Source organism: Notechis scutatus, chromosome 1 (assembly GCF_049901735.1).
Source record: "Notechis scutatus isolate UNSWTSFEM ecotype Mainland chromosome 1, rNotScu1.2, whole genome shotgun sequence".
NCBI lineage: Eukaryota > Metazoa > Chordata > Lepidosauria > Squamata > Elapidae > Notechis > Notechis scutatus.
Genome location: NC_142009.1, coordinates 157,142,043 through 157,168,817, shown reverse-complemented (window position 1 = coordinate 157,168,817; position 26,775 = coordinate 157,142,043). Strand labels below are relative to the sequence as shown.

At 46.4% G+C, this 26,775-nt stretch overlaps 1 protein-coding gene across 14 annotated transcripts in view; it reads right to left on the bottom strand.

Annotated features, from left to right (window-relative positions):
• The window catches only part of TFAP2B (transcription factor AP-2 beta), a 70,586-nt gene extending 44,015 nt beyond the window's left edge, over positions 1–26,571 (bottom strand). For 8 of the 14 annotated variants that reach the window (XR_015746421.1, XR_015746422.1, XM_087949134.1 and 5 more), the window contains exons 1-4: positions 26,041–26,171; positions 24,569–24,830; positions 19,753–20,211; positions 11,627–11,687 (exon numbers count right to left, since the gene is read on the bottom strand). Coding sequence is in view for 12 of the 14 variants with exons in the window: in XM_087949134.1 (XP_087805260.1) it covers positions 11,627–11,687; positions 19,753–20,211; positions 24,569–24,649 (601 nt within the window). In the remaining 2 variants the exon portion in view is untranslated. Of the gene's footprint in view, positions 1–11,626; positions 11,688–19,752; positions 20,212–21,392; positions 22,326–24,568; positions 24,831–24,896; positions 25,030–26,040; positions 26,172–26,552 lie in introns of those variants that run through there. The other 6 variants (XM_087949136.1, XM_087949143.1, XM_087949139.1 and 3 more) reach the window with 5 other exon arrangements.
• Between the last annotated feature and the right edge of the window lie 204 nt (positions 26,572–26,775).

The following is a 26,775-nucleotide window of genomic DNA, read 5'->3' as shown; positions in this document are numbered from 1 at the left end:
CTGGAGTCATTATGAAATCATAATAGGCATTGATCATTGAAATCATTATGAAACCGCTCTGTCTGGATTTGCTAATTGCCCTTGCCACTGACAATTGTGGGAGAGGACACTCAAAGAGGCTGCCTATTTATTTCTAATGAAAGAGTCCCATTGCCTTCAACAAGGTTTACACGGGAAACAGGAGAAATTCTTAGCTACTAACACATTGCTATTGCTATTTACAATGAAATTACACTTCTGCAGCCTGATTCTGTCCAGACTGACTCCTAATTGTGCTATGTGGATCTTCCTATCAAAGAAGTACAACTTATCTGCAGCCATGTAAAAGGAATCAGTCTAGTTAAATCAATAAGACCTACATCCATCCCATCCTGCTGGACAAAATTAAAATATAGCAAGGCTAACAGCTATCCAGTCCATATTCTCTTTCCCCCCCCAGACAAAGGTCTCTAGCCAGATGCCTGTTATGTAGGGCAGCAGACAAAAATGTTAACTTCTATTGGTTTTTATATCAGCCTTCTCCAATGTGCCGCTCTACATTTAATCTCAAATCCTCATGAAATTTTGGAAGTTACAGTATATGATGCTCCAACAAATCTGGTGTGAGCTCCAGATGTTGGGAGTTCAAAGCTTTTTCAAAACAAATAACTGGCTTGCATTTTTAAAATGTGGGCAGTGTAAGCTAGGATAGGTGTCCTTAGTCCCACACACACAAATCTGAAGGACTGCAAGCTCCTAGCTGAATCAGGAGTCATCTGAATCAGAGGTTATGATCCTAAGCAGTTAATGGCTTTGGGCTGAGAGGACAAGGGGAATTTCAGTACTGCAGACACCGCTTTTTGGCTTTGAATATTTACAGGCTGCATTTAAATTTTTTTTTTGTCAAATATATATCTTTACTGAATAGTTTCCACAGAGACAGATGAGATTGTGCCTGCCTGCTTCCTGCTTTGTGCACCTTGGGAGAAAGAAAACCCCAAAACCGTCAATTCTTTTGTAAACAGCTTGATGACTTGTGCAAATATACCAAAGAGTACCTCCAAGTCTCTGCCTCATATCTAACTGCTACTTCATAGCACCAGGGATACAAGCTCTAATCTGTATTCCATCTTTTGTACATTACTTAACGCTTCTTAAAAGAACAAAAAAAAATAGCAAGTTTCCCATGGAAGAAACAAGGGTGGGATCAAATTCTATAGATCTGTATAATACATGCAATACAAGATGCATGCATTAGGTGTATACATCAGAGCAAAGGGTGTGTATAATAGGATAAAGCTATAAAACAAGGCTCATTTGGTAATTGATGCTTCATTTTAATTTACATGTCTCTCTTGCTTTTTTTTTTTTTTTTTTTTTTTAAGATCAAGGGACATTTATTTTGTTACTTATTTCAGCAAAGATTCCAGACGTCTAGATTTAGCTGAAGCTACAGGTCCAATTTAAAATCCTAGAATTATGCTCCAGAACATGGGAAATAATGACAATTGTTCCAGAGGCTGAGTAGGTTATGCTCCTGTCCTAAAACTGTAAGGCCACGCACAAACGCATCCATATACACGAGATTAAAATCCCCAATAAATACAATTTATTAAGATTTGTTCTTTGCATTCTACCAAAGAGGCAACAGCACTCAGAAGCGTTCAGTTTCAAAACTGTAGAATTTCTCAGTGCTGTCTCCAACAATTCTTGAAACGGCACAGCAGCCCCCCCCCCCCCCAAAAAAAAAAAAAAGTAGTCGATGATCTCTTCTCTCCCCAATGAATGTGTGATGTGATTGCCAGGAATCTCACAACCCCTTGTGTACGGGGTCGCATTCAAAAACACCAGCTCTATCCACCATCCAGACTGCTCTCGCCCCATTTTGCAAGGCATTGATGTTCCTCTGGCTGCACGGGATCCATAGGTCCACCCTGTTTAGACAAAGCCTATGACTTGTAACCCCACTAATCCCGGAATAAACTCAAAGCTAGGGCTTGTTCCGCAACGCTTTTATGCGTGGAAGAGATCGTGGCGAATATTTACACCCCGATCATTGGGCCCTTGTACAGGGTGCAACGGCAGCTCTCTGCCCCCCCGCCCAATACTGCAAATAATTCGTGCTGGAGGGGAGGGCGGCTCGATCCCCATAACTTCCTTTGTACCGCTCATCAATCCTCACCGCTTTCGTGCCAAGATTCAAACTTCCCTTCACTTTGGAAATGCTTGCTTTGCTTCTCCTCCTCCTCCTCTCCGTTCCTCTTTTTTAAATGGCAAATTTGTGATAGGCTACTTTTGACTTCTTCAGTCGTTAGGGACAGCCCCCGTTCTTGTTCCCGGCCGCCCCCCTCTGCCCTCCCCCCCCCCATTTCTCTTGAGCTTCTCCATAAAAGTGAGAAAGTTAAGTTTAACCACAGTCGCCGCTTGGTTCGTTAGTAATTACGAACAGTGCTGTTCCCGAAAAGGGGAGCTGGTCGTCGAGCGAGGCTGGCTTTACAACGACAACAGCGGGATTATAGCAAGGAAATGGAGCATGGAGCAACCCAGCGTGACGCTTTTCGCTCCTTGACATGTTTACCATTTTCCGCGCATATATTACAGCTAGGCTGGAAGGCGGCGGCGAAGGCGAAAAGGCAAACGGATCTCTCTTGGTGGGGCTTCCCCCAATGGCAGAGGAGAAACCCAGGAAGCAGTTTGCGCCTCAGAGGATCGCAGTGTGTCTCTGGCTCCGCGTATCGCGGGGGAGGGGGATAGAGGAGGGGGTGTTGGCTTGCGCTTTGACTCGTACATTAAACGTTTAATCTATCCAAGTGAATACCTTCACGTGTGCAGTAGTGAAATAGTTTCCTGTACTGGTTCCCCCTCCCCCAAGAATGGGATCCGACAGAGATTGTATTTATAGGGATGGCACTGGGGCATGTAGATTCATTATTTTCCCCCTCCCGAGGAAATATTATATTTTGAAACGCTGGTTGAAGCAGCGCCCTTTTAAAGTTGTAGCAACGTTTCGGCAGAATCCCATCTGCCATCATCAGGCTTCTGTATTGTGTTGTCTGTGAGCCAGGCTTTCACAGACGTGAAACACTATACAGAAGCCTGATGATGGCAGATGAGATTCTGCCGAAACGTTGCTAGAACTTTAAAAGCACAACTATAATGAGGTGGGAAAATACCCGAACAAAGCTGAATACCATACATGTAAGTACCCACGAAAACTTAAAACACACACACACACTATATATAGAAAACACACACACATATACATATACATATACATATACATATACATATACATACATATATATTGCAGTTTTAAACTTCTATTGTAAGCCGCCCAGAGTAACGGTCTCTGTGAGGTGGGCTGCATAGAAATTTAATAAATAAACGGTAGGCAGTGAAATAGACGGGCCCGTAATCTTGCCTACCTATGAGTCAGATTTGATGGTTTCATATGAGGGAGGGGTGCTGCTTCAACGAGCGTTTCAAAATATATTTCCTCGGGAGCGGGAAAATTATGAATCTACATGCCCTAGCTACATATATATGAAAAGATTAAAAGGTAAGAACCAAGACTTCGGATATTTGATTAGTCTTACCCTTTCAGGCCACTTACTCCTCAGTAGCTTGGAGTGCCTTCTTAGCATCCCCAGCTATGTTAGTCTGTCCTCTCAGCACACAGACAATTTGGGGAAGGTGCTCTAAATTTTCAGCACATCTCTACTACCATTTAAAAAAACAAAAGCTTCTTCCACTCCCCCTCCTGCCACAAACACTGCAAGGAACTAGAATTGATCTATAATTCTAGATTATAAAGAGTTCAATTTGGTTAGTAAGCCTGTGGAAGAGGTTGGGAAGTAATGGGCAGAAATGTGCATGGTTTATTAGAGCTTGATGTCTTCTTGGGCGTGCAAACTCCAGATTTACTTGAGTTTGTCTGTCACAAAAGGAGCCTTCTTCGCACTTCGCCCATCCCTTGATACTTCTGACTAGCTGGAAGAAACTCAGCTCAGCCACTTTCTGTAAGCAACCAAACCAGGGGGAAAGGACACAGGGATACACGCCCTGTTACTTGCGTGAAAAACCACAGCTGCAATCCTATGCCAGCTCCTTTCAGAGTAAATGCCATTAAAGGGACTGCGATTTATTTTTTTGAGGACATAAGTATCTCAAAATGGCACGTTAGAACTGTGTCTGCTCCTTTTTCACACTGAGTGGATGGAAGATAAAATGCTCTAGTTTCCGGGTTCACCTGCAGTGAACCCGAAAAGGCAGACTTAACTTCACTTCCGTCTCAACAGTTTTAGGTTTAAACCAGAGGCCTCCAAACTTGGCAACTTTAAGACTTGTGGACTTCAACTCCCGGAATTCTCCAGCCAGCTATGAGAGTTGAAGTTCCCAAGTCTTAAAAGTTGCCAAATTTGGGGGCCCCTGGTTTAAACAGTTCCGATCCCGATGGTTAGATGAAGCCGATTATATCTGGGCTACAGAATACCGGAACTCTACGTGAAACTAAAGAAAACGCGAACTCTAGGCTGCCCACTAGCGATCATTCAGATTTTGACAACACAGATTAATGTAGCTCTAGAGTTAAGTATTCCTTATTGACCCGGAAGGTGGCAACCTTCGTACTGGCCGCAGGCGGCAATTACGCCCTCGGGCTGTTAATGCCACCCTAGGAGTAAGCTTCTCATTCGCTTATGCGGAGGTCATCGCCGAGTCCCATATTTCAACGCTAGTTTCAGGAGCTTTCTTTAAAACCCTGGGGGGAGTGAATAAATAGCAAGTCTTAAGACACTCAGTTTCCCTGGGCGTGTTGATTTGCCCGCGGCCTCGGGATGAGGAGCTGGGATGCCTTTAAAGCTTCGCTGCCTCCCCCTGTCAGTCATCCACATAACATTATTTCCCCCTAAAGCCAGTTCCAGCGGTAACTCCACTTGGCCGGGAATAATTGCACCCTTGCCGCATCCAGAACGATTAAACCATCCAGCCTATTGTTATTGCTTACGAGAGTAACGGCGATATGCCACTACCTTCAAAAGCCCTGCACTGTCTGAAGGAACCCACCTGGGCCAGGGCAAATATTCAGGGTCACCCTCCATCCTTCCACGAGAGACCCTTCCCTCGCTCATAGATCAGATAGGGGCATCCCCAAAGCGAACCTCTCCAAATGAGAGTAATTAGGACTGAAGAAAAAACAATTACTACCAACCTGCCTTCAATCGAGGCCCTCTATACTGCACGAGTCAAAAAGAGGGCTGTGAAAATATTTACAGACCCCTCACATCCCAGACATAAACTATTTCAACTCCTTCCCTCAAAACGAGGCTATAGAGCACTGCACAACAGAACAACTAGATACAAGAACAGTTTTTCCCCCAAAGCCATCACTCTGCTAAACAAATAATTCCCTCAACACTGTTCAGCTATTTACAAAGTGTACACTACTATTACTATTAATCTTCTCATCACTCCTTATCACCCATCCCCCTCCCACTTGTGACTGTATGATTGTATCCTTACTATTTATATGGACTGTTTCCTAGTATGATTTGATTACTTATTGTTACCCTATGACTATTATTAAGTGTTGTGCCTTATGACTCTTGACTCTTGATGAATGTATCTTTTCCTTTATGTATAGAGAGCATTTCCACAAAGACAAATTCCTTGTGTGCGCAATCACATTTGACCAATAAAGAATTCTATTCTATTCTATTATTCTATTCTATTCTATTCTATTCTATTCTATTCTATTCTATTCTATTCTATTGCACCATGTAAGGGCGTATGGAGGTTGCAGCCTAAGTATCTCACCCCAATCCAAGGCTGGAAGGGCTGCCCCACACCTAACTCATTCCGTGAAGGGGGTCCCGGTCTATAGTTCCATACAATCAATGTAGAATCTGAGCTGGAGAAGGGGAATGGGGGGGGGCGGTGGATAAATTATCCCAGGATAGAAGCAGCACATGACCTGGCAGAGATAATTGCAAGAAAAAAAAGCTTGAGTGGAGAACCAATTCTCCCGCTTAAGTCAGATTAGTTCTCCCTTAAACACATACAATTAGTTTAAGGGAATTAGTTACTTATTAACGGCTCGTGAGGGTGCAGGGCTGGAAAACATGCTTACTCAGAAGTAAGCTCCATTGGAAACTATGTGAAGCCAATTCAGGTAAAGGCTGGCAGGAGTCGCTTTCTTTTTTCACACTCTGAATAGGTGAAGCTACTAATACCCCTTTTCTCTCTCTGCAAACTTCCTTCCACAAGCTATGCAAACATATATATCTGCGATCGGGGTCTGATACCACACCAAGCCGGGGCTTAACTTACCCACCCACTGAAGTAAGGTTGCCTGACTTCACACAATACCTAAACCACCAGCTATGTTTTTTTTTTTACAGGCCACCAAGACGGGATTTGCATAAACTATTAAACCCAAAGGAAACACCCTTCAGGCAGGGGGAAGCCGCCCTAGAACTATCCGCCCCCAACCCGTCGCGGTCAGCTTTGGCTCAGGGGTTTGGGTGCCTCTCTTTCTGGGCGCAGCCTTTAGCCCCCCTCGCCGAGCCTCCCGCCTTAATACGGTAGCAACGAGAGTTCCGAATGATTCTTTAATGTCTCGTTGGATTTCTCGCCTGCTAATGTAGCGCGTCCCTCTCATTATTACTTTATTGATTGCTCATTGACCAGCCCCCCTCCAAATCGTATTAACCCTCCCCCTCGCCACTTTAGATTAAGAGAAGGGTGGGTGTCTTCCTCCCCCAAGACAGAGCCATTCGCTCTTCTGCTCCAGCCCGGTGGCCAGGGATCAGCTCAGGTGCTCTGCCGGGGGGCGGCTTTCCTGGCAGGGCCGCCCCGAGCCGAGGAGGCAAGCTCGCCGCCTGGTGCCTTAATAGCTCAAAGGGGGCTAATGCAGAAAATGAGCCTTTAAACGAGCTCTGGAGATCTCCAAATGAAAGCGCCGTTTATCACGCTGGCTACCTCCCCTCCATTCGTTTGCTCTCCCTACTGGGAACAACTCATTTCCCCTTAACTAAATTACTTCAGAAATGTCAAGGAAGCCCGGATCGCAAACATCACCAGACCGGGAGGGGTCATGGAGGGAGGGGGTGAAGAGAGGGCTGCGCAGCCGCGTCATATTGCATCTCAACCTGGTAGCGATGCAGAAAATAAGAGTCAATGAATCCACCTTTTTTTTGAGAGAGAGAGAGGGGGGGGGATGGATGGAGAAGGAGGGAGAGAGAGAGAGAGAGACCCTAAGAGAAGTCCGCAAGACCAAGTCTTAAAACACAGAAAAATCAGTGTCATTTAGCATGGATTTATTAGGAAAGAGGGCCCTGTATTTTTATGTATCCGCTGTAAATTATGACTAGGGCGAGGCAGGAATAAAGTTCTAAATAGCTGGATTTTGGATGCCACGGGAAAAGGCATTTTTTTATTTTGCAGTAGAATGCAGGAAATTAGTATTTCGATCCGAATCTCCTGTTCTTTCATGTGTAAGTGCCCCGCCGTACTTAGTGGCTGGGTTCACGCAATACGATACCAAACCGCATTGGCTTAACTAAAACCCAACGAAGTAAACGTTTTGGAACCAAATTACCACGCTGTTCATTGTGGCTCAGCAAATTGTGCAAACCAGGCAAAATAATTATTATTGCTGGCGATGGTAGGAGATCTTAAGATTGTGACTGGGGGAGACTCTCGGCCATGATTTGGGTCAATCCCATTTTCTCAGCTATCTTACCTCGCAGGGCTGTTGTCTGAAGCGAAATAGATCTTGTCCTGGGCTCAGTTATAAGAGCATGCTAAAGACAATACTAAACACCACCACTGAGGTTTGTTAACCATGATTAATAGGACTCTTTGTGCCAAGGCAGCCACGAGTGAGCTGTCCCTCTTGAAATGGAGTTTGTGCTTGAGAGGTTTTTGGTGTGTGATGGCTGGTAGAATGTAAGGTATATTGAACTACTGTTGCTCAGTCCGATTACAGGACAGGTTGCTATCTTACACTTTTACTTGAATCTTAACCCGGTTAGCTGTATATCTCTAATTTGGGAGACAAGAAGGGAAGAAGTGGATAAACGGAAGAGGACGAAAGGAAAGGGGTGGGGACTGTTAAAATGTAGAAAAGGTGACGTGGGAGAGAAAGGAGGGGCACACATTGAGGCCAAAGAAGCATTTTTTTAAAAAGACAGATATGGCCATTTCTTAGAGGCCCCAGTGCTCATAAAAACAAGGGTCAGTCTAAAGGATGGGTTATTTGTATTAATAATTTATCTCTTTAGTGTATCTTGGTCACAAGGATGTTTTTGTGCTAGGAAAATAGGGAGAGGTCTGGGTAACAGAGGATCCAACCCCCATTCTCCATGGATTCAGCGGATGAGAGAGACAAGAAGCCATCGGAGGCATCTTAGTAAGGATGCTCCACTTCGTGGTTAGCAAACGCCCAACAACGAAACCACCGTAAATTAGCCAAGGTACTTTAGCCAAATATATCGTGCAAACCTGAACATAGTTAATTAATTAGACAAGTTAACGGTTCAGTTGATCAAGTCGAAGTCCCCCGACCTGATATTTAGTGGACAATAGAGCCTGGTAGGTGGTATTCTAGCGTCGGGGTGACGGAAGTTCTCAAGCTAGAGAAGGAGTTACCTTCCCAGGAGGTATTCTAAAGAATAGTTAATACATTTCAAGACGAGGATAATAAACTTACTCACCTGGAAATTAACCCCGGGGGCTTTCAGTGAAACAGATGTCCGAGAAACACTCTATTCCTAGACTATTTATTCCAAAATAAGCTCCACGAAGGCCATTTCTTCACTCGTGATTTATAGCATTATCCACCCATCGCGGGGCCGACATAATAATGAAGGCAGGCTTCTGTGGCCACACCGATAGTTAGGGCGATGCTATAAATCAGTTCTAAGAAAATGCCTCAAGGCCCATTTTCCAATCCTAAACACCCTTAGCGTTTCATGGGTGAAGACACTTCGGATTGCGTACCTAAGATTGAATTGTGGAGCAGATGAGCAAAAATCAGTTTCAAGCCGATTTCTTTTTTTTTTTTAATGTCAAGTTTTTATTTTATTTTATATTAGTTTCAAGCTAATTTCTGAAGGCTTTATTCGAAAATTTCTGATTTCTGAAGGCTTTATTAGGATAGCAAGCAGCATCTGGGTGACATCGCCGCTGGTTCTCCCCATGCTGCTTCGTGCCCAACTCTCATTTACTTAAGGATCTGAAAAGAATGGAGCTACGGTACTTATGTCCAGCGTTCCTGAATTGGTGTATTTATTTTCCAAATTCTGCCTCGCCGTTCCAGAACAACGCCCCTTATTAAGCAGGCGTTTCTATGAACTCTCCTGGAAGGTTGATTTCCAAATTGACTGGCGAGAAAACTAGATCCCAAGTTAAGCCTGAGGAGATCAATGGGATCTTACGACAGGTGGCCCCCGTAAGCAGAGCGAGTTGCCCGGCGCGGATTTTGGCCCCAGACTAAACCCAGCCGGATCCCAAACCTCTGGAGCAGGGGGTCCCCAAACTTGGCAACTTTTAAGACTTGTGGACTTCAGCTGCCAGCATAGCTGGCTGGAGAATTCTGGGAGTTGAAGTCCACAAGTCTTAAAAGTTGCCAAGTTTGGGGACCTCTGCAGTCTGGGGGCATCCAGGTCAGCTTGCAGAGCATGCAAACGCCCCACGCGTGAGACAAGGCAAGTTTCTAATTCCACCCGAGGGCCGAAAGAACGGGAGGGGGGGAGGAAAACACTCGAACTGGCCCAAACCCCGAGAGCTGCTTGATTTGTTCTCCAACAAGGCATTCTAGGTGAAGAAAAGTCCCAATAGTTTGGATCCGGTTGTTCCTATTGGTGGGGTGAGCACAGAGATAACCAGGAATGAGCTTTCACGCTTCTCGGGGAGACCAGCTGAATTGCAGCGCTGCCTTTCTGCTGCTAATTAAAAGCTCGCTCTTTCCCTCCTCCAGCAGCTTTGCTCAGGGAGGGGGTGGGGGCGTGTCTCCCTCCGAGCCTGTCAAAAGAAATTCAAAACGGGGAGGAGGGGGCACGAAGCAGCTGCAATACGCCCAAAATGAGTTATTGTAATTACATTTAATTAGTTTAATTAGTTAATTATTTTGCTTACAGCTGTACAAGAGATTGCAAACATTTGTTAAGATCGCGTTCCCTCTACTAGAGTGGGGCGAAGCCGCACACTTACACTAAATCACGCATGTCTGTGTAGACAAATGGAGGGGGGAATCCCACTCTCCTCGCCTTTTCCTCCTCGCCTTTTCCTCCCCTCAATTCTGGCCCACAAGTCCTGGGCGGCTAAAAAAAAAAAAAAAAAATCCAACATCCCACCAAGGAAGACCAATGCCTCCCACCATCCCGCGCCTGCTTACACAGAAGAGATTGTACCCTTACAAGCAGTGATGGGATTCAAATAATTTAACGATCTCTGCCCTACTGATTTCTTCCAACAACCAGTTCACCAAACTGCTCAGATAGTGAACAACCGGTTCTCCCAAACTGGTGCGAATTGGCTAAATCCCACCACTGCTTACAACCCTAACTGTACCCCTAAGTGCAGCCTTCTGCTGTGGGCGGGTGGATCAGATCTTTTCTACCTAGATATAGGTCCATAAGCACAAAGAGAGAGGTGGGAAATCAAATGAAAGGTTTTTCTGTGAGTGCTAAGAATACCTTTTCTTTCTTTCTCTTTCTCTTCTCTCTCTCTCTCTCTCTCTCTCTCTCTCTCCTCTCCCCTCCTCTCTTCCCCCTCTCTCTCTCTCCCTCTCTCCCTCTCCTTCTCCTCCCTCCCTCCCTCTCCCTCCCCTCTCTCCCTCTTCCCCTCCCTCCCTCTCTCCCTCCCTCTCTCCCTCTCCTTCTCTTCCCTCCCTCCCTCTCTCCCTCCCCCTCTCTCTCCTCTTCCCCTCCCTCTCTTCCCTCTCTCTCTCTCTCTCTCCCTCTCCCTCTCCCTTTCTTTCTTTCTTCTTTCTTTCTTTCTTTCTTTCTTTCTTTCTTTCTTTCTTTCTTTCTTTCTTTCTTTCTTTCTTTCTTTCTTTCTTTCTTTCTTTCTTTCTTTCTCTTCCCCTCCCAGCAGCTAACAGGGCAGATTTTCATCCCTCCTGGAAATCATGCGTCCCACGTGCAAGCAGATTCTGCTCCTATCCATACAGCCTTGGGATATTCAAGCCGCCCCTATTCTATTGCTTGGAAAGGAGCTCCAGCAAAACCAAAAGCACCCTGGTCAAGAATTCGGTCTCTTGAGGGTGATGCTGAGCTAATTCCCACCAGGACTATGAGCAAAGAGGGAAAGGTATTTCCTAGAAAGAGAGAAAAAGGCTCCAAAACAAGGGGGGGGGATTTCTTCCAGCCAATTGGCTGCTTCGTTCAATATCTCTATTTCCTGCTCCCGATTACAGTGCCTCAGAATGGTACAATAGGTTGCATATATATTGAATCAAATCAAGACACAAGGGCTTTCCTCGAATAGCTTTCTCTTTATACAAAGCACACAATCCCATCCACAATGCTACCTGGAAGAACCCCCCCCCCATGAAGCTTACTTCCAAGTAAGCCTGGAATCGCCTCTATAAAGTGCCCACAAACACTCAACAAAACTGTGCAACAATTGGAAAAGTTACCCATACCTTTTTTGATGACCGACTGGTCCAGCAAGTTCATGCCGCTGTTATTAGCATCTTCTACTGCCTAAGGACAGAGGGGGAGAAAGAAGGGGGAAAAAATCACTGTTCAAATTTCCCAGCCCTTGGCAAAAGAACAAAGAGGAGCATAGAGCTGGACAAAGTCCCACACCGCCTCAAATTCATTAATGAACCCCCATTATTTCCAGGAAGAAAAATTAATTGGGAAAATATACTTTTCCCCCATGTTAAAATGGTTATGAAAACGAAGCTTCCTTTTCTTGGGGGAATCTAAGAAAATGTAAGGCGCGACCCTTCTCTTTCTAATGATTTAAGAGGCCAAGTAACCCATTCAAGGTGCTCAGCCTTTATTCCCTGGAGCCTTACAATGTTGGCTTTGGTATCTGTGCAGCCCACTAGCACCTGCAACTAGATGTTTGACAGGTGATAAGAAATTAGCAGTTGGGTGCAAGGTTGCTGGGCAAGAAAACTCTTGAATTTATCGCTGTTTATCCTCTTCTGACTTATCTTTTATTGGTGTTGCCTGTGCTCAGCAGGACTTGTCCCAAGAAAACAGGTACAGAGTTTTGCTCTGGGAGAAAATAAATGGGGGAGGGGGGACTCTTTGCATTCCTCCTTATAGGAATCAGTGGCTTGCTATAGATTTATTGAGCAATTTATGCAGCTGAGAGTCTCTGATGGATGTTGGAAATTGACTTCGATCTTGAAATCAACCAAATTAGTGCAAACTTACTTAAAAGTTACTCAAGTCTCTCCAGTCCACCAACTTCAAGGATTACTATCTGGGGGAGAGGTGTCACCCCAAACACAGTTCAGTATTTAACATGTTCAAGCGTTGAAGTTTTGTTTTGTTTTGTTTTTCATTTAAAGCAGATAACTGATCAAATAAAATGTTATTTCAAGAGTTATTTCAGCATTTTGAGATTATTACCACACTCCCTTTTGTGGGACAATTGACTTGAATGGCCAAGAAGAGAGGGAGAGGAAGAGAAATCATGACATAGAAGGCAATGCAAAGAAAATGAATTGTGGCAGGTCTCATATATATATTATGACACTGAACCACAAATAGTGGGAATAAAGAGGTGACTTCAGTTTTCATTTATTTCTGTACAGTTGGACTCCTGTCCTTCTGGAATCTGAGAGGGAGCAAAGAATAGATGGGATGGGTAACGGATTGGCATAATGGTCATTCTCCCCATAAGGGCAACTTTTACTTTTGGCACTGGAGGCTTCTTACTACCTTATGATTGCTACCTGTGGACAAGGAAGCAAGAGGCCCTCAGCTTTTACAGAGAACTGCCATGTATACAAAAAAAAAAAAAAAAGGAATTAGAGCTCCAAAGAGGCTTAATTTTAATATTGGTTTGGGTAGCTTGATCTTGTTACTTACCCAAGGTAAAAAAAAACACGTGTCTCTAGTGTGCTAGAATGCAAATCAAAGAATGGTAAACTCTGCTTAATCACTAGCCAGTAGGGATGATGGACGTTGTTGGGGGGGGGGGGGAGCCATGTTAGTGTAAGGTGGCAAAAAAAATATCAGGAGTCTGACAGCATCTTTCCTGACTAATGCATTTCATTAGAGGTCATTAGCTTTCATGACATGCGGCTCATGTAAAGCTCAGGCCTTTTGGTGAAATGCTTTCAAACACTTCAGAGGAGCATCAGGTTGGGGAGCTGTCCTTTCTAGGTTGGCAGATGCAGCAAAGTTGCACCACCATACCGTACTGTCTTGGGAACCAGTCCTACGGGATGAAGGGGCTTCGGCTGCTAAACAAGGAGGTTTTGCTGTTAATATTCTCCTGAATGACAATTGCAGCTCCTTATGTGCAGCAACTCACAGTGGATAGAAGCAGGGGATTGAAAGGAGTAGGGGATTCCCACTCCCCTGCAATCAGTTTAAGCCCCTCCCATGTGTATCAGAAACATTTCCTGCTACAATTGTAGGAACACCGTCAGTCTGAATTCTGCCTCAGTTTATCAAGAGAGTCTTTATTTCAGAAGTAGGTTCCCTGTTTGCTCTGCCATTAAATAGACAAATTAGCTATCGCGGTTCAGTGATAAAGAAGAACAAATAGAAAGTAAAACTAGAACATATAATCCCCTCACTTTCTTATACATGGCAAGAACCTGATCTGGTCACACCCTTTCTCTTCTACTTTCTCAGCCCAAGTTAAATATTAAGTTCCCTTAAGTTTACATCAATTTAGGTGGTTGTTTTATAAAAGTTATAGGCTGTCTCGCACTGCCCATTATCTCAAAAATGGTTAATATATTTTAGATCAAGGCATTGCGTGAAGCCAACCATGGTAATTAATGCAGTGCATCCTAGAAATTCCGAAAATAGTGTTGAGTAAACCATTGTTCAATTAACCTTAAATGTCTTGAGTAACCAACAGTCCTAGTTCAGAAGAGGACAGCTGAAACCCAAGGAATTAACTTTGTTCCTCCAAAGGCCCTAGGCTCATTCAGTTGCTCCAGAGCTTCAGAGAACACAAGAAACCTCTCAGCAGGACTCCCAATAATAATTATGCATGGTAGTCAAGGAACAAGATTCAACATAAAACTGGCAACTGATCATATCTATGAAAATCAACCCATCCCAGAGTTTTGGGGCTGAGCCAGTAAGAGGCCAAGTATGGTTCTAGGCACCTTGTGCCCTAAACCAAGGCCCACATTTCTGACTCTCCATTTGGCTGGCAGCCACCATATCATGCCATTCAAGGTTTTCTGAGGTCCAGTCCAGGAGTGGAATTCAAATTTTTTTACTACCGGTTCTGTGGGCGTGGCAGGGGAAGGATACTGTAAAATCTCCAGTCAGAGGTGGTATTGGCCGGTTCTCCAAACTACTCAAAATTTCCACTACCGGTTCTCCAGAAGTGGTCAGAACCTGCTGGATACCACTTCTGGTCCAGTCCCTTATAATTTGGTCCTAAACACATTGACTTGGAAGCAGGCAGGAGAGATCAAACAGTCCAGAACAGACCAGAAATCCAAGCAGCCTTCTTCCAGCTCCCATGTCAAAAGATGCACACCCACCACCTGGCAATTTCACTGCCTTCAGAGAATTTGTGATCTTGGGCTACATTTTACTTTGTGGCTTTTCTTTGGCAGTGGCACATTGGCATGACGGAACTAATGCACCATAAACTTCCTTCTTTCCATTTCTATAGCTGCTCATCACATAGGTCCACATCATGGGGGAGGGGGAGAGGGTTGCATCCTACACTGACCCCTAAACTCAGACAAAACACCACATCCCATTCCCCAGCACTCAGTCAGAGTGTGTTGGATGAACCTCACCAGTCGCTTTTGCATCTGCAGTACTATCTAAATCTTGGGGAGTGGGTGGAACTTGCCCACAGCAACCTCTCAGCTGGGAGAAAGTTAGAAGATCCCAATAAAGTGATTAAAGATTGTTGCCATGCTCCTTCTGCCTCCTCACTTTTATAGTTTCAGCTTTTAAGAACATGGAAAAACAAACAAACAAGAGTTTCAGCAGTCGTATTGTGGCTCTTCGAAGACCCACGGTTCTCCAAACAACATATCCCACTTTCTCCATAGGGAGGTTTACTTTATGCCGGTAGTATCTGAGGAAGAGGATGGGTTTTCAACTGCAGGTGTCATTTTCTTCCAGGACAGAATGAAATGCACCCATCAGGCATTATTCTGGGTTCGCGGCTATACTAACCTCCTTCCATCTTCGCGGAGATGGGAAGGCGGACGAATGGTCCTAACTTCGGACAAAGGTTCCACACGACCTCCGCTCCTTTCCGACTCCCCCTCTCCCTCACTCCACAATGTGGTTGAGCTGTTGTAGTTAATGAGAAGAGTCTTGTCTGATTTTCTATCTAATTACGGCCGCCTGCTGGGTTTTTGTACAGGATATTCGCGCAGCATGCTGGCAGTTAATAGTCACAGAGAGAATCGTAAAGATTTAATTAGGACTGCGCGCTTAAACGTGGAAAGAGGCATGCGCGTGCACGGATACCCACCCACCTAACACAAACTCCCACACCCACCCACACACACTTTTAATTGTTGGGTTTCTTTAATTGCAAGGGTTTGCTTCCAGATTTCCTTTCCAGAGGCACTTCAGCTCCCAGAATTTCCCTGGGCCTTTCCGGCTAGGGACGATGGGAGCTGAAGACCAAGCTGAATTGGGAAAGATTCGAGTGTTTCGCCCGCCACAGAACTTGATCTGTTTCAACTCCTGTTAAGAGAGGCCGCGAGGCAGAGAAGAGAAGACTGAGAAAGGTTGGAGCGGAGAAGAAGAGAGACATCACCACCAATCGAAGACATTTCTCCCCAATCGACTTAATAAAATCAGGGTGAAGGGGAGAGACTGAGGGCCAGGGGAAGCATCTCTAGCCCGTGGCTTCCTCTTGAACGCTTGCTCGGAAGGCAGCATCTTGTATTGCCAAGGGATTCGTTTTCACATCAAATTTGCAAAAGTGGGGTTGCAGCCTGATGCACGCTCCTTGAGCCCCGTGGAAGGCACGTGCCACGAGAACGCCCCGCCAAGGGATTTCTGGCAGAGGGAATTCCTGGGGCTACCCTTCCCATTCTCAACGCTAAAGAGAGCGCGGCTGCAAAATGAGCATTTGGCTCGAGGCTCCATCCAATTGGATGGCGAACCTGTCTCTGCAAACAAAATTGACTCACCACGAGAAAAGCCTAAACGCAAACTTTCAACACCATCTACTTGGGAAACAGGGCCCACGGCTGAAAACTGTGACGTGAGGAGTAAGCATCCTGGTTTCCCTTTCACCTTCTTCCAGGTAATAAAATTTGCAAGTGGAAGTGGCAAGCGAAGCAAAACCAGTGCATGGCTCACATGGAATTGTGAATGGCGATGTGTACCTGAGAGAACTATCCAAGGTTTCTAATAATGATCTCGTACATATTTACCTTAAGCTCTCTTCCACGCACACAGACACACTGTCATGACAGCACTCTGCATGGGTATATATCAAACTCGATATCATGGATAAGTTGACCTTCATATTTTAATTAAAAGCCAGCCAAATTTCCAAAATTACAAGTATCTCCCTGGCCTTCATATGTGTTTGTGTGTGGATGTGTGTGGGTGTGGGGGTGTTATAACGTTCCCCCTTCTAACTTTAATTTACAAAGGAAATTATGAAACAAATACCAAGTTCCTGGTATAATGTTTGTTACATATACCCGAAGAGCCCAATCCTATATTTAGAAATAAGTCTCACTGAACTTCGAAGTGAATTTTTTATTTTGAAAATTACAAGAATTCCACCTAAGGACCGAAACTGTTAACCATTCGTGAACTCCTTACCGAGGGAATTCTGCAATTGTCTGTAAAGGATCCAACTTCGAATGGACAGGTCATAGTGGGATCTGTAGATGCAGCTAATTTAATCCGTTTAGCTAAGGCACCTGTCAATCTCACTTAAGTCTGAGTACTTACAGCACAATAAATGGAATGGTTGCTTCAAACCCATTAACACCAAGATACTTTTTTTAAAAAAATATCATCTAAAACAACTTAAAACCGGATCTCTCGAGGGGATAATGGAATGTTTGGACAATCTTGTTCTCCGCTCTTTCAACAGTGTTTTATCCTTACAGGTCAGTCATTGTTAGAGGAACCCAACTTCCACCGAATTGATGGGTGGAAGATCCTAGTCTATGATCTCAAAATGGGGGTGGGGGTGTGTTTTTGAGTCAATCTGGAGTTTTTGAGCCGACTTATAAAGAGCTGCTTGCCACTACTTCTCACAGAAAAATCCAACTTCTTTAAAAAAAAGAAGAAGACTGCATGACCACCGGGGCGACGTGTGGAGGGCCCAATCTTATTAACCCAAGACCCTGCAACTTACACCCTCCCCAGTCTTGATTACAGCAACCCACAGGCCCTCTTGGATCTACTCTGGGGCAGTCTCTCCGTTCTGCCACTCTAGGCACCTTTGGCTTAGAAGCCAGTAGCTTGGAACGCAATTAAAATCTCTCTAGAATAAGCCTGCAAGAAGCACGTGGCCAGGGGCAGAATTCTACACACCGGAAGGTCCGCCTTTCTTTCAGCAGAACAGAAAGTGATGGGCGCCGGATGCGCATTCCTCTCCTTAATTTCTTCCATCTCTACTTGCCCGATTTCTTTGGGTCCCAATCAGATACATTCCAATTCAGCCGACTTGAAGGGAAGGGAAACGAAGATGTATTTTCTTTCCATTTTCTCTCCCCCGCCCCCAAGCCAAATAAAGTCGTGTATAATGATATAGGAGACACCCCCTGGTTCTCCTTATCTCCATCCAGCTAAATTCTAAACAAACAAAACGCCGACTTAGAAAGATGAAAAGAACTATTAGAAGGGGAAACAAGGTATCGGGCAAACACCCTTTGAAAATGTAACCTTCCTTCCCTTTCTCTGCTTTTGCTCCCGAAAGTGATCTCTAAACGGGCGGGCGTGTTGATTTTCTACGATAATTCCTGCTAAGCACTTTCTGATCTGCAAAGGCATCGTTTCAGAAATTTTATAAGAAGTGTATTTCAAAATTAAATTGTCTTCCTTTGCAAAGGCACACACCTAATTGGGGAAGCAAGGGAACCAGTGGTTATTATTATAATATCTATTCCCGCTTAGAGCGACGTTGGGTTCAACGACTCCAGATTTGGGACAGAATCTATGGTCAAAGTGGAGAGTCGGGTTCTTTTTTCAAGAAGGCCCTTTCTTGTGATCTGGCTCGGTTTCCTGCTTTTTCTCATTCATTCTGGCAGCTTTAAGAAGTAGAAAAAGGGAGGCTCCGTTTTCCCTAGCGGAGGTTGCCCTTCAGGGGAAAAGCCAGGATCCTGTCTGTTAAATCGGAGGAGCCTGCCTCAGGCAGTAAGTAGAAGGCCTAAATCCGGAAAGGGGTTAGCGGAAAACGCAGCACAAAACCACCCCGATTGCGGGGAAACGCAAAACCTTCGTGCATTCCCGCATCCCACTTCCTACAGGTTGAGCTGCAAAACATGCGGTGAAAAAAACACCCGTTTTTCCCATACTGTTTGCTCCTCAGCTTTTCACAGCTCCAGTTTTCGCTTTGGATGGTTATTTACACTTACACACACACACACACACAAAATATACACACATAGAAAGCCGGCAACGGGCAACCAAATCCAGGAGACGTGCTGACTCCAAGGCATTCAGCCACCGGCAAACACACCACAGAGAGAGCGAGCCGGCTTCAAGGCCAACTTCCAGCTTCAAGGCCAACTTCAATTGAAGCTCAGTAGCTAAGAAGTCCCAAAATATAGGCTGAAGGCGACACCTTTTCTCTTTTCCTTCCCCACCAAAAGACACCACATTAAACACTGCCAGCTTCTTCGGTCAGGTTAATCTGTCCGGTTCTTCAGACTTATTGTATCTAAATTGGGAAAGTGGGGGGCGGGGGAGACAGACTAAAACTGAGCCAAGCCCCCAGTGCTGCGACGGACTGGGACACAAAGTCCTGGACTTTCCCCAAGCTGGCCAGGAATGTGCATCTTCCTGCCCAGCCTTTTCTCCTTCAAAGGCCCGGGTGTTCTAAGCCAGCCGAGGAGAATAAGCGGGGTAGGGACCAGCATGGTGGGAGTTAGGATCTCGCCGTTTCTTTGACCATCCTCGGGAGTCCGGAGTTGGCCAGCTTTTTGAGAGCCGCTTCTACTTAGAAATGAGTCCCTTTTTTTGCGGTTCGGGAAAATGTGACAGGGCTAGGCCTTCTAGGGCTGGGCAGAAACTTTGCTCACGCTGGCTGGGTCTGGCTGGATCTGGGTCTGTAACAAGGCAGCGGCAGCAGTTCCAGAGGAACCCAGTCGCGCCTCCGGCAATTGGCCGCCGCAGGAAGGCGCCTCTTGCAAACGGAGCCCGGGGCCCGCCAAAGTCCCCTGGGGCAGAAGAGCCCCTTTTTAGGCCACTTCGCCGGACTGATGGGTCATGGGATCCAACCCAGCCTGCACTGCTAACATCAGGGTGGCTTTCGAGCCTTCAAAAGGCTCGCGGGGGTTCCCAGAAACTCCGACGGGGGGCAACGAGCCTCGCCTTAGCCGGTTCCGGAGCGCGATCCCCCAACGCTCCCCCACCCACCCACCCCCAGCCCTTCCCGGCGAGGACTTACCTGCACATCCTCCATGCCGGGGTGTCCGATGCCGTGGAGGGAAAGCGCGTCGCCCATGCCGGAGTCCAGGCCATGGTGAGCCGAATGGAGAAGGACGTCTGGCCGCCGGACGGAGTGGTAGTCCCGTCGCGGGTCGAGGCCCGAGAGCTGCGGCAAAGAAGCCCGGGGCTGAGGCAGCAGCGAGCCGGCTTCGGAGCCCACCTCTTGTCGCTGTCGCTGCCCCCAGGGGTGCTGCTGGGGCTGGTGCAGCGGGTTCAGGGCGTAGGGGTCGTTGACGTGGGAGTAAGGGTCCTGGCTCTGGTGGTAAGGAAGAGGCTGGTAGGGCGGCGGGAAGTAGGGCGGCTGGAAGTCCGAGGAAGGGGTGTGAGAGAGCGGAGGGGCGCTGGAGTAAGGGCCTTGCGAGACCGAGCCCAGCTGGGACAGCCGGGAACTGTGGCTGGGGACTCCATCGTGCCGGTCCTGGAGGGAGCAGTTCAGGCCGCAGACAGGGATACAAACAAAAGAAGCAGAGAGAAAGAGAGAGGCGTTTTTAAAAAGTCGCCCTGTATGATTAAAATACAAGAACATCCTAAAGGGCTCCTGTTTCCCCCCAATGTAGTGACGTGCCGGTGATGTGCCACCCACACGAGTCAATCGAAATATTTCCCTGGGATTAATAAACCGTTTGTTTCTTATCTTCTCCGCATACATTCAGCTAGAATCATAACGCACCTAAACGGTCCTTTCAAGCCCAACCTTCAACTCAAGGGGGGGAATGAGCATGAGGTTGAGGAGGATGATAAAATGGATTTTTTTAAAAAAAAAAAAAAAAAGTTCACCAAAAGGCTTTTTCATTGTACCAGGAAAGGGTGATGACAACAATAATAACAACATTATAATGCTGCTTGAGCAAACTGATAGCGTATATAAAACCATCAATTGCTTCAGGGGAAAAAATATAAAATGAAACGAAAACGTGAGAAGAAATCAACAAAAGGGCCACCCACTCAGGTTTTGGGTGGCAGGACATATGACCGGGAGGCTATAATTCTAAGGGCAGGAAGATATAAAAACAGCATTAACCAAAGAAACTCAACTTCAAAAGGAAAAAAAAATGGTCTGGTGGACAAATAAGTCTGTTTTTGGTCCCGATCTCTTTACATTCTCCTCCCAAGTTACATTTGTCTCTGACAGAAAAAAAAATTAAATGACTCCAAAAAGAGTATATATTAACGATTATCCCTAACGACCTGAAAAAAATAATTAAAATGTCAACGAATATTCTTATAACACTGGTACATACAATAACTGAAACAAAGCTGCAATTTTAGATTCACTCACACACACACACACACATACACCAGAAAATGTAGCTCCTTTTCTTAACAGCAATATCTCCTTCCTCCCCTGAAAAAGTTTCCCCTCACTGATTCCCCCCTCCCCATTCCCAGTTCAAATGAAGAACACACAATGCAAAATGGAGAAGCAGCTGCAAGCGTCTTCCAATTATTGTGCTAAATTACCAAGCCAAAGGCGTTGAGAAGAGAGGGAGGCTAAGAGAGACCGGGAGAAAGAGTGAGAGAGAAGGAATGAAAAAGGGGTCTAGAGGCAAGGGCAAGGAGAATAGGGCAATTTTAAATCATAACACAGACCCAACTCACCATAGCGGAATAGGTGTGGACTAACATCTGGAAATTTGTTTTAAAAAATCTTGAAACAGGTAAAAATAAAATAGCAGTAGAATACTACTACTACTAATAATAAATTAATATTAATAATTCTAGTAACAAGGAGAGGGGCGGTATCAAGAAAATCTGCAAAGGATCTTGGTGCACCCAGGAGAACAGCTGGAGGTATTTCCGAGTCTATCCATCAAAACCAAAATTTGGAGGAAAATATGTATGGAGGGTGTCTATGGTCACCTAGGAGCGTCCTCGTGTTGCCCCCCCCTCCCCGCTTCCAAAAGCAATCCTCTTCAACCCAAGGCAAGCTTCAGACTGCTCCAGTGCCCCTTTCTCCTTTCCCTTCCCTACGCCGCCTCATAATAATTGATATTCATGACTATTAATATTACACAACTACTTTAAAGGGAGAATGCAAGACCAAATGGAGCGTGAAGGCTTTGCAGGCAGCTCGAGAGCTCCCCTCGTATTGTAAATGACGTTCATTCAGTGGAGAATTACTAGATGTAATCAGACGAGGGGGCTGGCGGAGGCAGAGTTGGGGGAGAGCGAGAGGGAAGGGACAAAAAAGTTGAGCGGGCAAGAGGCAGAACTTCTATTAATTTGAACAGGGGAAGACGTGTAAACGAGGTGCTACTGATCTAAAGCAAGGAAGTGATCTGGAGAAACGCTAGAGGCAAAAAAAGAAAAGAGGGAGAAAATCATATTTCCCTTCTCTCTCCCCCCACCTCTCGGTTTTTTATATTTAATTATAGATTCCAAATACGAAGGAAAATCGATTGCCCTCGGTGCTTTTGTTCTGATTTTTAAAGCAAATAAGAGCTTCTGCAATCTTCTCATTTTTTTTAACATTTAAAGGCAGCCGAAGCGATTTCTTTACAGAAGCAATTAAGCTTATGAAAAGAAAGGGCAAAAAAGAAAGAAAAAGAAAGAAAAGAAAGAAATGGAACTCAACCGAACCCTCCTATATATTGGCGAGGTTTTGCAACGGGCCAGCCAGGGTACCTGAGCGGAGTTTGCGCCAGCCCAAGATACATTTACTTTGCCTCTGGCAGCTGCTGTGCCAAAAAGACGCCCAGCAACCACCTAGACCGAGCATGTATGCAATGATTTCAAAGAAAAACCAAATTTATAGTTCTCTCTGCAAAGTCAGAGGCGACAGAAAACCTTTCTCGGAGCTGCTGTCCTACCCTGGTAACCGCACCAGAGTTAAAGTTCAACCGAAGGCTGTTTCCTAAACGCCTTCTCGGTCGGCAAAGTTCCACCTCACTTTTCCGGAGAAACTTGGGATGCCCGAGTTCTGAAAAATTACCATTACTTTACCCCTATTTAATCCTGCATGTTAAAGCCCTGGCCAATTTGATGTACGCAGGGAAAGCGAAAGGATTCCCTACGCGAGGGTGGGTGCGTTTACACGCCCGGGCGGGCACACACACACACACATACACACCTGTCTTCAGAGTAAATTAATGGCGCAGTTAGAAAACTCTAAAGGGAGCGATTTTAAGAGTCTTTCTGAGATATTTCGGTCCCTTTCTAGAATTGCCAAGGATCTTTCGATCCATCCAAAGTCAGTTCAACACTATTCGGGTGTGGGAAAAACAGAACGCGAAGTTGACCAAAAAGGAAATACCTCGGCGTAAACTTAGAAACCCTCGCTAGCCGGCTGAAGGATCCATAATTTGATCTTGAAGGGTGGCAGAAATGGAGAGGCAGAACCTTTTGCCTCGCCGGCTCACCTTCCCCTCCGGTAAAGAAAGACGCAGCTCACTTTGAACCTTGTCTTTAAGTGAGAGTCATTGGGAAGCGGGATGCCGAGGGCAAGAGCCCAGAGAGCGATGGGGAGGGGAGAGAAGTCTGCAGTTGGGGAAACGGAACAGAACTGAGCACCTTTGCCGGCGCTCCTTTGATCCCCGCCCTGAAGAAGGGCCGCTTTAGTTTAGGAAGTCTGGAGAGGTGTCCCGGAGCAGCAAGACAACCGAGTACCGCAGCCTAGCGCCTTGGAGGGAGGGGAGGCGAGGCGAGGCAGTCTCACTTTCTCCCCAAAGTTTAAGCTTTCAAACATTAACTGGTAGAGAGCAAAAGCCGGCGACAGACTGACTTCATTCAGAAAGAAACGGTCAACTTAACTGGCCGGAGGAGACTCGAATCGTCCCGTTGCCTCGGGCGCGACGCTTTCTCCAAGGGAGCCAACTGGTCGCCCACCCGAAAGAAAAGGGGCTGGGGGAAAACCAACAACAACAATAACCACCCGAAACTTATTCGGAGTCCAAACGTTGGAAATTAGAGAGAAAAGTCTCTTTTCATCAGCCCGGAATGGACGTTACAGCTTAACCTAAGGTGGAACCTAAGCGCTTTAGGGCAAAATGGATTTATTTCGGGGCAGGGCAAACGGAACTGAATGGCAATCCTTGCCCGGTTCGGAGAAAGCCGGATTTTAGCGCCTGCCAGGTTAGGACGAGCGGTTCGAGAGAAAGAGAGCCCAAAGTGAAGGGGAAGTAAGCGAGTCGGCTCTCTCTTGTCTCTCGGGCGCGGAAGATGCCTGCCAAGCCAAGGGAGGGGAGAAAAAAAAAGAGAGAGCCGAGATCACAGCGAGGGCTCTTCTAGCGGGCGGTCTCCGGGGCACGTCTGGACTTGTGCCTTTCCGCCCTACTTCGCGCTGCCTCACAAAGAAAAGCGAGCCCCTTCGGTTCCGCCTTTGTGAAAATATTCAGAAAAAAGGAAGCGTGGCTGGCTGCGGTCTAATCGAATTCCGGTGGATCTAAAGCGAGCGCGGCGCGCTTTACCTGCCAGCTGAGTGCAGCGTGCCTGCCTCTTTCATCTCTTCAGAGGGAGAAGGAAACGAAAGCAATATATATATATGTGTGTGTGTGTGTGAGAGAGAGAAAATAAAGTTCCTCTTTGGATCTAAAGGCGATAGGTTAAAAGAAGCCTCCGAAATCCTTTCCCGCTTTGTCCCCCTCCGCCCCGTTTCCCTTTCCCCGGCGCGAGGCAGGCAACTGCGCCAGGACTCCTGCAGTCGAGCGCCCGGCTCGCCTCGGACCCCGTTCCTCTGGTTTGCCTTCCCGAGATCTCCACGCCTGCCCCTCCGACTCTTGCCCGGCTCTGTAAATCTTCTTCTGCCCCGCCAAGGTGCCTCCTCTCTCCATACTGACCTCGTAGATGTCTTCGTATTTCACATTTTCCACCAGTTTCCAGAGCATGATGGCGGGCTGTCCTCTAGGAGGTGAGTGCATTCATGTGAAGAGCAGATGTCTGGATTCTCAGGACTTCTCTGTCTGTAATGATCCATCTATAATTGGAAATGGGGGACAGACACCAAATCCGACGTTCCTCTCCCATCGCAACTTATATCTGTTGTCTGAAACAATAGGCTGGAGCAGGAAGCCTCAGACAGAGAGGAAAAATCATTCCCATCTGTGGAGTTTATATAGAACACATAGACATATTGAACACACATAGATTATGCATATAATTACTCACCCACCCTTGGATACGGCTATATGTTCATACACCCCGCGCGCGCACACCCAGGCAAGTTATGAAAAAGAACGCTGGAGATATTTCTGTAGGTAAACACCCCGATGTGTGTGCACACGTTTTGCACAGACACGCACATATATAAATACATGTAGGTACACACACTCAAGGAAAGGAGCAAATGTGGATCTCAACTTTCTGACCACAAGGAGTGTGTATTGCACACATTTCACTTCTACAGATCGATTTGTTTATGCAAGTATATCCAGGCACGCTTTCAAATCATTTAACGGTATAAGTTTATATTATCAGTAATATGCACACATGTATTTCATAGGTGTGAAATTTACAACTAAAAAAAAAAGAACCCACACACGCACACCCAGGCAGATACAACACCCAGAATTATTTGTGATGTAAATAGACAAGTTCCTCCTTTGGGGTGAGGTGAGAGAGAAACCGAGTTTTATAAATTCTGATTCATTGACAAATGCAAAGACAAGGGGCAGCAAAAGGGTCACAGAGGCGAAAACTGCATAAGTTTTACACCGCGTGTCCTTTCGTTTCAGACAGATTTGCTCTCTTTCCTCGGTTGAAAACCAAGGCAGTCCCAAAGACTAGGACCACCCTACTCTGGCCGTATTTAACCCAGGGGAGCTCATTTCAAAGAGCCCTCTCATGAAGCGGTTTTTCTTTGGTTTTTTTTCTTTCTTTCTTTCTTTCTTTTGTTTCCACACTTGCCTGGTCTTTAGAGCGGACGTTTAACGACCTGCACATTTTAAAACGAGCCCCATCTCAGCGAGACAAGCTGGGAAGCTTTCGCCCCTTGCGGAGGGAAAAAGACGAGCCTTGGCTGGGTGCGGGAAGAGGCCTTTCCCGCTCGGATTTCAGACACTTTTCGAGAGGTTTGCGAGCCTCCAAAGTGATTTAGGGGGAAGATTTGCTGCCTTAAAGCGCGCCCTTCTAGAGGTCCTTTACAAGAGTGAGCTAGCCGTCGGTTTTTCGCCTTCTAGGAAGGGGAAAGGGGTGAGCTACTCAGCGAAGAATCCAGGTGTCCTTGCCCGCCCCAATAACAGTGAGAAATCCAACTTTTTCTCTCTCTCTCCCTCTCACCCCCCCTCCCGGTGCCCGTAACCTCAGAATGCACCTTTCCAGCAGGAGCTGTCGGAAAGGGCAGGAGGAGGGAGCAGGTCAGACGCTCTCGCAGCCAGCAGGTAGCTGGAATAAGAGGAGCAAGGCAGGTTGGCCTTTGCACGGAAGTGATGAAAGCTGGGAAGAGGGAGCCGCGGCAGCAAAGCTTGCCGTCTTATAAGCGGGTCTGGGCGGGAGGAGGAGGAGTGGGAGGAAGAAGAGGCGGCGGCGTTAGGACGGGAGCGGCGCAGCCCCGAATACACCGCGCACAGCTTGGGGGGAGGGGAGAGAGAGAGAGAGAATGATTTCGGGCTTCCAAGCAGAGCGCATTAATTGGTGAGGAATGGGGGTGAGGAAGGAGAGAATGCACACAGTCTCTCCCTCCCTCCCTCCCTCCCTCTCCCCTCTCTCCCTCACACACACGGAATGGGCATTTTCCCAAAGCTGACAATATTACAGTAAGTGGAAATCTTCACCCCTGAGCTTCAAATCTGGGTTCTGGCCTCTTCAACTCCTACCGGTACTTACTGGGGAGTTAGTCCTGCCGCTTTCAATGGGGCCAACCCCAAATAAGTGGGACTCGCTCCTTGGCACCCGGAACGAAGTCCCCAGTTTTCGAGCTAAGGATCATGACCTTGCCATCGGGCGGCAGAGGACAAACTGGAAAAGGGCGATTTGTGGGCCCCGTGTGTGTCCTCCCACACAACCTGCCACACCTTCCACCCGGTTCCGAATCGTTAGCGCGGCTTCT